Genomic DNA, 13,391 nt, shown 5'->3' on the forward strand with positions numbered 1-13,391 from the left:
GCTTCCAACACCTCTTGTGTTCAGTTGGCTTTCATGGCTGAGCAGAGATTCAGGTCTCCTGGAGTCCTAGTCCAGCACTCAGACCACTACACCACATTGCTGTCTTGCTGTTTCATTTCAGACCTTACACATTATATATATATATATATATAATTTTTAATTTCAACAAGCACACCTCATCTAAAATGCATTTTTATTAAAATTGTAATATAATATACGATAGGGAAATATTTTCCACAAATGCTAACCATTGTAATACTTTTATTACACTTCAAAAACAACATCACAATGAACTTGCAAAGTTTCAGCTTTTCAAATACACATAATTCTTGATTAGTCATGCCACTAACAATAAAATAAAAATGTCAAAACTGAGACTGGAAATAAAGAATTGCAGCTGGGACATCCAAACAACTAGATTCTCTTCCATAAAATCATTAATGTTCCTTCTCTCAGATTATTATTTGCCAGTTCCTGTTTAGAATCTAAATGGTGTCTATTTCATTGCAGTACGGGGAAGCAAACCCAATGGTAGGGGGAAAGGGGATCAAGGAAGAATGTAATAAACAATTTTTTCCCTATATGTGGACTTAGCCATTCTAGCTGTACTAAAGCAGTGTGGACACCATGCAGCTCTCTAGATGAAGCTGAACTACAAATCCCAGCAGCTCTAGCTGGGTGATGAATCTTGAAAGTTGAAGTCCAACAACACTGGAGGTCTATATGATTCTTAAACCTTTCTTTTGGCTGAGATCAGAAAAGACACGGATTTGTGGAAAATATCCCTGGACTATAGTTGGTGACATCATTCAGTAATTAATAATGCCCATTAGCTTTGTTCTGTCCCAAGTGTAAGGAGAGAGGGTAAGGTGCAAATTAAACACCAGACAGGAATAATGAGAAGAGTGATTTATCATCAAGCCTGTCCCATAAAGCTTGGGCTCTGATGTCACAAGCAAGATGGAAAGTTAGTTGTGGAAATGTGCTGGGAGGAGCTTCAATAAAGAGGGAGAAGAAAAAATATATGGCAGAAGAAATGTAAATGAAATAATGGATGCACAACAAATTAAATGATAAATTATTTTTAAAAGGTTGTGTTTAAAATGTTGTTGTTATCTGCCATCCAGTTGAATCAGACTTATGGTGACCCTATCATACAGTTTTATTGGCATGATTTATTCAGAGGAGATTTGTCATTGCCATTGCCTCTAAGAGAATAAAACCTACCAATGGTCACCTAGTGGGTTTCCATGGCTGAGCAGGAGTTTCATTTGCCGGGTCTCGATTTTGCTGTTTTTTCTGGACTGGTAGACAAACTGCTTACTTTAAGAGTTTCTTCTTTCCTATTGAGGTTGTTTAGGTGTTTATGGATTTCAGTAGCTTCCATGTCCATTCTGACTTGATAGTTGTTGGCATAGTCCAAAATTTCTGTGTTTTCAAACAGCATTTTATGCCCAGGATGGTTTATAACATTTTCTGCTACTGCTGATTTTTCTGGCTGGCCCAGTCTGCAGTGTCTCTTGTGTTCATGTTGTAACACTGCATTTGGTGGTCCCTATGTAGACTTGTCTGCAGCTGCATGGTATGTGGTAAACTCCTGTGGCTGTGAGAGAGTCTCTTCTGTCCTCTTCTGAGCACAGCATTTGCTGGATTTTCTTGGTCAGTTTGTAGGCCATTTGGAGGTTGTGTTTCCTCAACAGTTGTCCTGTTTTGTCTGTGACTTTGATGTATGGTAAAATACCTTCCCTTTGGGGTGTGTTTGTCTTCACCCCTCTGGGTTTTTCTGGGTCTGGCAGCCCTTCTGATATCTGAGCTGGAGTAACCATTAGCCTGTAGAGCCCAGTCTAGGTGCTTCAATACACAGGTTAACGTGCAAATTGCTTCCCCTCAACCAACAGTATATATACCCCACTCTCTTCCATGCCAGCATTCTCTGAAGATGCCAGCCACAGCTGCTGGAGAAACATCAGGAAAAAAAACTCTTCTAGAACATGGCCTCGTAGTCCAAAAAACACCCAAAAAACAATGGATGCCGGCCATGAAAGCCTTCAACTTCACATTATGGTTGTTGTTTTGTGCCTCCAAGGCAAACTTATCTTGGGGTGTTCTCAGGCTGAGAATGTGTGACTTGCCTAAGGTCACCAATGGAATTCCATGGCTGAGCAAGGAATCAAACCCTGCGCTCTAGAGTTGTAATCTCATGCTCCAGCCACTACACTACACACTGGTTCTCAAGTGATTCAAGCATTATTTTCATGCAGCTTTACATACCATGGAAATTTTGCTTTGACCCTTTTATTCATAGCTATCTCATAGTGAATGAGTATATCTCCCTTTGGTGAGCAGCATCCCAGGGGTGGGGTCTACAGAACCCTTACAGAATGTATCACTGCCTAATTTGCTGCTTTCCCAATTACTGATGCAATTTGCTCACTCCTTGTGATTGCAAGCAGTTGCCAAGGTGTTCCTCTGCACCATAAAGTCCATTGTACCACAAGGCTATTGGTTGCCAGACTGCAACAATTTTCAGGAAAGAATGAAACAGTGGTAGTCAGTGGGTACAAATGTAGTGCCCTGGTATGTGGGGGGAGAGCCCATACCTTACATCAGAAAAGTACCCTACATCAGATTAGTTAAGAAGCAGATTGGTGTAGAGTTGGGGTATCTTGAATCTAGGGATGATTCGTTCTACAGTTCTGGTAGCTGGTTTGGTGCTTGGGAGCAATAGCCGCAAAATGGAGATTAAAGGTACATATTTACTTGACTCAAAGTTAATACTTCTGCTTTAATGAATAAAATGTTCAAACTGCAGCCTATAATGTTCAAAACAATACAAATTCATTTAATAGTAACATGTATGGTTTGTCCTACTTTAATACCTGCAATTCTGGGGAATAAAAACTACATGACAGAATCTATTTTACACTCTGAGGTTTTTTAAAATTTGTTTTAAAAAACCCAGTCTATGACACTTTTATGTCTATATATTATGGGAATTATTAATTATGCTTCCCAGCTGGGAGATCCACAGAAAGTTTTCCTGCCTCTTCCTCCATCTTTGGTTCCTTCCTTTCTGCCGTTTTCTTATGAGATCTGCTTTTGGGAATACACAGTTTTTCTCTTTCTCTCCTCTCTTTCATCCCTTCAGGTTCCTGAAAGGAAAAATGATAATGAAAACTAAGATTAAGTGGAGGTGGTGCTACCACCATCCATAAAGACAGTGGTCATAGAATTATTGAATTATAAAGTCCAACCCCCTGCCATGCAGGAAATCACAATCAAAGCATTCCTGACAGATGGCCATTCAGCTTCTGTTTAAAGACTTCCAAGGAAGGAGACCCAACCATGCTCCGTCATGTTTTATTTCAAGAAAGGAAGGGGGAGTGATTTTTTTAAAAAGCACATTGCCTATCTCTGACTTATCAGTCTAAATGTAACTAAACAAAATTAATCCATCAGCAAAACAATGGGCTTCAGCTACATCTGAGTGGGTGGCTATACACCCACATAAATGGCTCTGATGGAAATAAAATGCTGGTTTTCAGCCCAACATACTGTCCCCATCCTCTCTCACTAAAGCTGGACTCCTAGGGATGACTTCTGCAATGAAGTTCTCAGTGAGTTACTCCCACTTAATACATGTGAAAGCGAACTGGCAATTGGGGGGATTTACTGTTGTTAACTGCCATCAAAACTGACCTCAGTGTATGACAACCCTATAAATGAGAGACCTTATCTTAAATTGTTGATGTTGCTTCCTCCAATTTTCACACCTCCTTTCCCAAGTCTGACTTCTTGACTACAGCCTGTATTTTGGTTTATGACTGAGTCAAGAAATAAAAAATATTTAACTATTTTGATGTCTTCATAATTCACTTTATATTATTATTATTATTATTATTATTATTATTATTTTCTTATATCCCACCTTTCTCTCAGCTTTAGAATTCTGTATGTAAGTCATTTATAGTAATTATTTGTAATCATTTTTCTTTTCTTAATGTTCAAGCATAACTGTGCTTTCCCACTTTCTTAACTTTCATCATTAGTTGTTACAAGTCTTTGCTATTTTCTGCTAATAATGTTGTAGTGGGGCAATAGGGATATCAATCCTAGAATTTCCATCAGTTTACCTCTGCATTTGTTAGCAGTTAGTTGCCACTGTAATGATTATCAGTGAATATGCTGTCTGTTTGTAATCATATTTATTTTATAGGCTTTTATTGTATTGTTTATTGTTTTATACTGTTGTTACTGCTCTGGCATATCTATGAATGGCAGGAACTATATAAAATAACTGAATAAATATTCATTTGGTAGTATATATACATTGATACAGATGCATTGAACAAAGCAGTGATTAGACCTATTAACACTTCACTGCTTTGAATGAGAATAATTTAAATCACTACATAAACAATGCCGTAAGATTCAACTAGACTAGCATACACGAAGCATACATTTGACATGGTTTTCTTCAGTACTTTTATGCTTTTGAGAAATGAATGTTACCTACCAAGGAAACAGAGCGTTTGTTTTTGAAATGCAGTTGCCTTTCAAAAGATTCTGAAAACTCTTGGATGGAGTTTGATCTACTGTTTGGTCCACTTGCCGCCTGGGCAGAACTACCACTTGAGGATTTTTTCCGAGCGTTCATATGACAATGACAATTTGTATCTTGGTCTTTTCGCAATTCTTTCCCGCCCTTCAGGTGGCCTGAAGATGGAATCTTGGTAGATCCATGAAATTTTGTCATGTGGATAGTAGAAAGCTTCGCCTGTGGGGGAAAATAATTACGCTTTATTCAGTTAAAATTTTAAATAGCCTTTATACAGAAATCCATCACAAGATAAAGGACTATTCATAACTTTCCTTATGACATGTTCCACCTATGATAAAGAGTCGTATGTGTTTATTTCAGAATAACTATTTTTAATATATATATATATTAAAGATATTTATTCAAAAATAAAAAACAATTATTTCTTGAAGCTACAATTTGTCAAAATGGAAAAACCTCAATTGATTAATTAACATCTATCTTACATATTATCTATTCTATTTCATTTATTTCAGTTTTTCTATGTACTTCTCATCCATTCTCACTGACTAGCTTACATATTCTTGTTTCAATTACTTTCTCACATTTTCTATTGCTTTTTCTACTATTTACCTTCCTCTCTATTCCTTTATTCCACAGTTCCCTATTTCTTTATTTTATTCCTTTGTCATCTTCTTGTATCTTTTCCTCTCTTATATATTGTTTACATTTGGCCAAATATTTTTCCAGTAATCTCTGACTTTTTCTTCCATTCTTCTTCTATTTTTTATGATTTATTTTTATCCAATTAATCAGTCTGTCCATTTGCATCGTATTAAATAATTTCAGCAGCCATTCTTCATTTGTCATTACTTTTTCAGTTTTCCATTTTGGGGTGAACTGGATTCTTGCAGCTGTTATCATGTATAAGATTATTCTCCAATTCTCCCTTTCAAAATCTTTCTCTAACACTGCTGTCATGTTTAATAAAAAGAGTTCAGGTTTCAAGGGATGTATTCTTCCAAAGATCTTTGTTATGTGGATTTGAATCCCTTTTCAATATTTTTTTAGCTCTCATACAATTCCACCACATGTGATAAAATGTACCTGGTTTTTCTTTACATTTCCAGCAATCTCCTTTATCAGTTTTATATATCTTATCTAATTTGTTAGATGTTAAGTACCAATTATTTAAAGACCATCTAGGTATTAGGTTTACACTTTATCTTATTAGATAGTCCTTAAAATAAATTGTATATGTAATGACTTTTAAAAATCCCCTTCTCCTGTGGCAAAAATGTAGCACTTTTAATACGCTTAACATGCATTCCTTAAACTGTTTTAAAACTATTTTTAAATTATTATTTTAAAATTAACAAACTGGATTGCTTTTGTTCATCAGTTTTTTAGTTTAGTTTTTATTCTTCATTTTACGATTCCATTTGTTACTTATACAGAGGAATATTTTTGACAGACATAATTCATTCACCAATATTTAGTAATAAATGTTTTAGTATTTATTCCCAAACTTTTTGCAGCTCTCTGGATGCAAGGGAGTTTTAATTATCATTTTTGAGGAAGAAAGCAAAGTGGTAGAAAGATGACAAGCTGGGAAGAGAGGGAAATAAAAAGATAGACAAAATAAACAATATGGAGATGGCTGAGGGGGGCAGACAGAGCTGAACAGGCAAAGATCCTATCCATGTTTATGCTGCAGGACTCATCAATTTTAATGGAACATTTTCTTTAGAAAGTGGTGTCAAAGATGGCAGCCACTCTCAAACCAAAAGCCAATTTTAAAATGTGTGTGTCAGCAGAAAACAAAGAAATGAACTGAGCAACAACACCATATATACATTGCTGTGGTGAAGAAGCTTAGAACATGCCATGTTCTTTCAAATGTCCAAAAATATTTTTTGATTGACTATTTCTGAAGGTCTTTCAGTGATAGTTCAGGGCCACTTTTTCTGTTAAATTAACTTCTAGCTAACAGCACCTCCTTGTCATCCCCTTTCAAAAGGCTTATTCCTGTTTTCCAGCTCCTGGATTCAAAAATACAGCTCATCGCCTTTGTTTAGGCTTCTTTTCTCTCTAAAACTCTGAGATTTGGTTTATCAAGTGTGATGGTATCACTGGTGTACTGTACAATGAAATAGGCATATATCTGGATTTTGAAATGGATGGGACAGATATGTTACATAAAGTTAAGGCTGTATCTGTGCTGCAGAATTAATGTAGTTTGAAACCACTTTGACTGCCATGGCTCAGTGCTATGGAATGTTTGGGTTTGTAGTTTTGTGTAATATTTAGCCTCCTCTGTCAGGGAGCTTTGGTGCCACAACAAACTACAAATCCCAGAATACAAACTACTGATCGTTGGAATTCCCTCTTCCACAAAGTTATTGAAGATACAGGAGTAGTGGCATCATTCAGCTCATTTGCATAGACTCTTTGGAACCAGTTGTTAAAATTATAAGATGTTGTAGAGGCTGGGGAGATTAAAAGAGCATCCAGGAGACCAGAGTGAATGAGAAGGACAGAGAGGTGAGATCAGAGGTCGGCAACCTATGGCCCGTGGGCTGCATGCGGCCTGCCGAGGCCTAGGGACCAGCCCCAGCCCGGCCCTGCTGCAGATTGCCGCCGGGGCCTCTGGCCTCCGGCGCAGGGGCACAGGGGCCTCTGGCGCAGGCACGCGGGGCAAGGGGCGGGCAAGGGGGGCAAGGAGGAGCAAGTGGGGACAGTATACTGGTATACTAGTATATTAGAGGACTGGGAACTGGATTGATTATGATTGGAAATTTTAAAAATCTTCCTCTGATCAACTAATTAACCATTAAAATCTGTGTGTCTGTGAACAGACCTGGGGAAGTGTGTCACAATCTGATCACTGAGTACTCATTCAGCCATGGTGTCTGCAAAGCGTCCATCTTCTGTAACTCCTCGCAACCCCCTTCTTTATAAATGCAGCTTAAATATGTTTTAAACATTTGATAGTTTAACTATCCTCCACAGGCAGACATAACTTCAAGGTAGCCTTTCAGGTCATAGGTAATCTTGTCTTAACTCTTCCTCCACCACAACTCAGATTCATAGATTCAAACAGAACATATCCTTTCAAATTTTTCTTCTGCTTTGCAAAGATAGTTCAAGACTGTAAAATGATGAAGGCATTCTCCTCCCTTAGTCCTGAGCTACTATCGGAGTTCTGTGAGGTCTGTATTCACATATTAGTTATTAATTCCAATTTTGAAAAGTTACTATAGTGCTACCAGATGTGGAACTCATTTAAACAGCTTCAATCCAGATTATCCCTAATATTCACAGTTCAATAGTCATTGTACAGCTATCCTTATCCAGGAATGAGGCAATGCAATTCGTGTAAAAGCACTTTTAGTATTCACATCTTGCTATGCATATAGTAAAAACCAACAGCAAACCCCATCTCACTGTTTAACTTCAGTCATAGACATGATGCATGTCACCACAGGTTTTATGTTTTCAAAGAGATCCTGTGTTGCTCCATTTCAGCACAAGAAGGAATAGGGATGGGGAGAAGGAGGAATCTATCAGCACCTTTGAGACTGATATATTTTAGAACATGCTTTCATGGACTCTGGTCCACTTTATTGCTTAGTTTTTATGGATTCATAGTTTTTATGAGTTGTTCTCGCCACTGCCCCCCCATCTAAAAAGTTTTTTTCTCGCGTTGCTGTACTCACAGTCTTACCGGAAGGGAAGCTCTCCTTTCCTGCTGTTTCCTCTGTGCTCTACTCTCTTGTTCTTTTTCGTCTGTCACATTGTGTCCCCAGAAACTGCTCATCCATCTTGCAAAGGAGATATCATCGTCCTCTTCATAGTCCATGTACAGACGGGAAATGTGTATGTGAAACAGCACTGCTGAATCAGAGCCACCCAATGATGAAGAAATAGTGCTATAATTTCAAAACTTCCCCTTTGAATCAGAAAGCCAAACACATAAGAGCAACCCAACAAATACACTTATTCAGTGTCACCCTTGGTCTTGTCTATATATGTCTAAACTAAGCCCTGATGATCTATTTTAAAAATTGTGACTTGCTTCTAACCTTTCCATTACAGTTATGCCCCAATGTCACATACCCTGCAGGGTGGCAAGAGAACTGGGTTGCCTTCCTCATGTGCTTGCTCTGAGTGCACCAGTTGTCAATACCAATGCAGAATTGTCTACAGTAACATGCCTGGAAGGCTCAGGGTGTGATTTGGATCCAGCTTGTAATTTAGGGAAGCAGAATTGATGTATTGATCACTTTTAGGAATGAGCACTCTATGGCTTTAGGAAACAAATAACTTTTGTCCCTTTTCCATCTTTCAATATTTGCATCCCACGTTCCACCTGTACAAATGGGCTCTCATGGGAGAATTCAAGCATTACCATTCATTCATGTTAAGTAAAGATAAAGGTAGTCATGAATGTCTAGTTGTAACTGACTGTAGGGGGCAGTGCTCATCTCTGTTTCTAAGCCAAAGAGCCAGTGTTGTCTGAGGACTGCTCTAGTGGTCATATGGCCAGCATAACTGCACAGAACACTGTTACCTTGAGTGCTACTGCACCAAACGCTGTTTGCCACCTTGAGTCCCTATATTGAGAGAAAGGCAGGATATAAGAAAATAAAATAATAATAATAATTCCTTCCCACTTAAGTGGTACCTATCTATCTACTTGCATTTGCATGCTTTTGAACTAGGTTGGCAGAAGCTGGGACTAGTGACAGGAGCTCACCCCATCATGCAGCACTCTGGCCTCGAACTACCAACTTTCTGATCTTCCGATCATCAGAATTGGCATCTTAACCACTAAGCTACTGCATTCCAAAATTCCATTGTATGTGTGACTATACCTCATTATAATTTATTTGTCTCAGGGTACATTGGTTAAGCTTTGGTAAATAACAGCCTAATGAACAGATGTTCAGATTAATCCACGAACAACAAGTCCGAATCACAGACAATTCATGAGATCAAATCACAATTGGAACAGCTCAACTCAAGTTTTCAACAGTAATTAGGCTGTGGTCAATGAACTGGTTTTATGTTTTACATTTGCACATCCCCATCCACAGTATTCCCCACTTTGTGAGGAATATTATTTGGTGATAAAGAAATTTATTTCTGGCAAAAGCATGGGGGGGGGGGGGTCTGTGGAAAATATTAGGGAGAAAAACAAACCCACAGAAAATACAGTCAGATAGAAAGGCACAAAAATACAAACATATAGTGATATAGTGAAGAAGCCACTAAAGGAAGGGTGGGAACTATGTAACCCTCCAGCTACAGTCAACTCTCACTAAGATCTCGAATGACCTTTTACAGGCCAAGGCTAATGGCCTTTACTCTGTTCTCATCCTTCTTGATTTGTCTGCAGCCTTTGACACCGTTGATCACTGCCTTCTAGTTGATACACTTTCTGACCTTGGGTTCTCAGACTCTGTTCTCGACTGGTTTAGATCTTACTTGTCTGGCAGATCTTTTGCAGTGGTTGCTGGCGGTCAGACTTCTTCTCCTGTTCCCTTATCTGTTGGAGTTCCCCAGGGCTCTGTTCTGGGTCCCCTTCTGTTTTCTCTCTACACACTGTCCTTAGGAAAACTCATTAGCTCTTTTGGTTTTTCCTACCATCTGTATGCCGATGACACCCAGCTGTATCTTTCCGCCCCGACCTTTCTCCAAGGCTTGAACAGCAAGTTTCGTCTTGCCTCACAGCTGTCTCGCAGTGGATGCGCCATCGGCGTTTGAAGCTCAACATGTCCAAGACGGATCTTCTTGTCTTTCCTCCTAAGCCCACCCTTCAACACTCCTTTTCTGTCTCTGTGGACAACATTTCTGTTCAACCAGTCCAGCAAGCCCACAGTCTTGGTTTTATCTTTGACTCTTCTCTGTCGTGTATCCCTCAGATCCAGACCACAGCCAAGGCTTGTAGATTCTTTTTGTACAATATTGCCAAAATCCGACCATTTCTCTCTGCCTCTACTGCCAAGATCCTGGTCCATGCCCTAGTAGTCTCACGACTCGATTACTGCAACATCCTCCTGGCTGGGCTTCCTCTCTCTCACCTCGGTCCTTTAATTTCTGTCCAGCATTCAGCTGCACGCATTATCACTTCCACCCACCGCTCTGACCACATCTCTCCTGTGTTGGCATCCCTTCACTGGCTCCCCCTCCCTTTCCACATTCAGTATAAGCTCCTGCTGTCGACATTTAAAGCCCTCCATGGACTGGTCCCTCCTTACTTCTCAGACCTTATTTCTCCTCACCTTCCCACCAGGGCCCTCCGTTCTGGTAGTCAAGGTCTGCTGTCCCAGCCCAGGATTTCCTCTGCCCCATCCCGGAGTCGCCCCTTTTCACTTGCTGCCCCTCACTACTGGAACCTTCTTACCCCGCGAGCAAGAGTCATCACTTGTTTAACCAGCTTCAAAACGGAGTTGAAGACCATTCTGTTCAGAGAAGCGTTCCCAGGCATTGCATAATTGTCACTTGCTATTTGATGTTCTTTTGTTGCCTGTTTTATTGAATCATTTCCTGTATTGCTGTATATTTTATATGTATTATCCTACTAGAGAGGCAGGCTAGATCCATCAGGCCTCCCTGGATGAAGATTAACCATCCATTAAGAAGCCAAGCCCTCCCTCCATTCCATCTCCCCTGATCCAGGCCTCAGAGGTAGAGAAGAACTGCTGGACTGATCCCCTTCCCCACCACCACTCCCTTCTCCTTTTGTGTTGTGTCTTTTTAGATTGTAAGCCTGAGGGCAGGGAACCGTCCAATTAAAAAGATTGTGTGTACAGCGCTGTGTAAATTTACAGCGCTTTATAAATAAAGGATAATAATAATAATAATAATAATAATAATAATAATAATAATAATAATAATGTTGAGCAAATCCCAGCAGCAGCACTGCCAGCATATCCCATGACAAGACACCTAAGAGGGCATGATTCCCATTCATATATTAAAGTACATCAGACTTTCCTCCCATACACCTCTCACTAGAACTTGCAATCATTTAATTTACTAGATTACTGGAATGTTTTGATCAAATAAAAGCTAGTATTTTTTAATCAATGCATAATCAACTCGTGGAATTCATCACAACAAATATGGTAAAGGCCATTTGCTTAGCTTTCAAGGGAAAAAAAGATCAGGTCACTTCTTAGGACACAGCAATAGTGGTGGCCGCACACAATCAGTTGTTACTTGTATTGGTTTTAGTGTTGGACTACAACAGGAGACCAGGGTTTGAATCCCTGCTTGGCCATGGAAACCCACATGATGACCTTGGGCATGTCACATTCTTTAACCCTGAGAAGGCAAAGGCAAATCTCACTCTGAAAAATCTTGCCATGATTGGTTTGCCTTAAGGTTGCCATAAGTTGCAAAAGGACTTGAAGGCACACAACAGTTGTAACCAACAACAATCACCACCAGACTGGAAACTGTCAAGATACTCTTTCAAAAATCACCTTCTGCAGTTTTGTGTCCCTGAGGCTGTGGGGAAAAAAGAGGCTGTTAAAACTGGTTGGACAAGTTTAGAATATAGACTTCTCCAAACTGATGCTGTCCAGATGTCTTGGACTACAATTTCCATAAAACTTCAGCAAGGAAGGCTGATCTAGCAGATCTTTTTTTCAAAGAGGTATGCCATGATGGACATGGAATGGTTGATCACTGTTTATGGCCTCAAATATTCTCAAAAGAATATTCTTATCCTCCCAACTGAGTAATGTGTTAGTTTGGAGTGAGTATCAGAAGAAACGAGAGACAGTGTGGTGTACTGGTTTGCGAGTTGGATTAGAACACTTGGACCTGGGTTCAAATACTGTTTGTCTATGGAAACCCACTGGGTGACTCTAAACAAGTCACACCCTCAAGCCTCAGGGGAAGGGAAAGACAAACCCCCTCTGAACAAATTCTGCCATGAAACTCCATGATAGGTTTGTCTTAGGTTTGCCATAAGTCTGATATTACTTGAAGGCACACAACAACAGCTTCATTCAAGGTACCTAGAGACCTTTATGTAAATTCTTGCACCCCTAAACTTCTCACTAGTAGAGGTGTGGGTTCATAACTATACTTTCTATCTAGTTTTCAATGGTAAATAATGTAAAAATGTTCCAGGGAAGGGTGATAAAAGTCCAATTGACTGTTCCAATTTTTTATAAAAACTGAGACTTTCCCTCCCCATCTTATTCTTAGGAGAGCTTCACAGATGTATATGCAATGGCTGGGTTTTCTCTTCCCCCACTAAGACCAGCAGGGAAGCCACCTTCAGCTGCCAGCACGCATTTCCCACCTGTGAAAATGTCAACCAGGCAAACACCAGCACCTTCATCAGCTGCAGCAAGTGGTCCTGCCCATCCAGCCAGAGGCTCAAGCAAATATGTGCCCTCTTATTCCACAGTGACAAATCCTTTTTTCCTCCCTCCACTGATTATTTCAGGGAAGAAAACAGGAGGAAAATGTAATACCCTCCCTCCACTGAATGCTACAGTCAAACCAGTCGAAAGAACACAGGAAGCATTTTATTTCCAGGTGAGCAGCCCAGGAGTGTCATCCTTAAAATAGATAGCAATTTGTTGTGTTCAGAAGGGAAGCTAAGCAATAGCGTGTCAGCATCCACATTTTCTTCTTACTTATTCCTGGAAATGGCTTTCTGAAGGAAAAGAAAGAAAGAGAGAGATAGGCGAGCAGGCAGTAAGTTTTATAATCAGGGGTGCGGTCTACTGCATGCTTAAGTATACCTGGCACAGATTTACTTAGGCCACACCTTATTATAGTAATATATAGTACATTCTGTAATGCTATTTGATGTATATAGAAT

At 39.6% G+C, this 13,391-nt stretch overlaps 1 protein-coding gene across 1 annotated transcript; it reads right to left on the minus strand.

Annotated features, from left to right (window-relative positions):
* Window positions 1-281: 281 nt before the first annotated feature.
* On the minus strand, window positions 282-8,649 carry LNP1 (leukemia NUP98 fusion partner 1). Its single transcript, XM_089508165.1, has 3 exons — window positions 8,268-8,649; window positions 4,517-4,777; window positions 282-3,152 (listed from the first exon to the last, which is right to left on the minus strand). The coding sequence occupies exons 1-3, from the start codon at window positions 8,400-8,402 to the stop codon at window positions 3,000-3,002; spliced, it is 549 nt and encodes a 182-aa protein (XP_089364291.1). The 5' UTR covers window positions 8,403-8,649; the 3' UTR covers window positions 282-2,999.
* Window positions 8,650-13,391: the final 4,742 nt, after the last annotated feature.

The sequence above is a fragment of the Sceloporus occidentalis genome, unplaced genomic scaffold, assembly GCF_023333645.1.
Source record: "Sceloporus occidentalis isolate IW3139 unplaced genomic scaffold, rSceOcc1.0.p SCAF_2, whole genome shotgun sequence".
NCBI lineage: Eukaryota > Metazoa > Chordata > Lepidosauria > Squamata > Phrynosomatidae > Sceloporus > Sceloporus occidentalis.

Excerpts from the sequence above, each read along its gene's own strand:
- LNP1 (XM_089508165.1), bottom strand. The coding sequence starts at position 8,402 with ATGGACTATGAAGAGGACGATGATATCTCCTTTGCAAGATGGATGAGC. Across the intron at positions 4,778-8,267 it reads AAAGGAGAGCTTCCCTTCCG|GCGAAGCTTTCTACTATCCA; the intron begins GTAAGACTGTGA and ends TTTCCCCCACAG. Across the intron at positions 3,153-4,516 it reads ACAAACGCTCTGTTTCCTTG|GAACCTGAAGGGATGAAAGA; the intron begins GTAGGTAACATT and ends TTTTCCTTTCAG.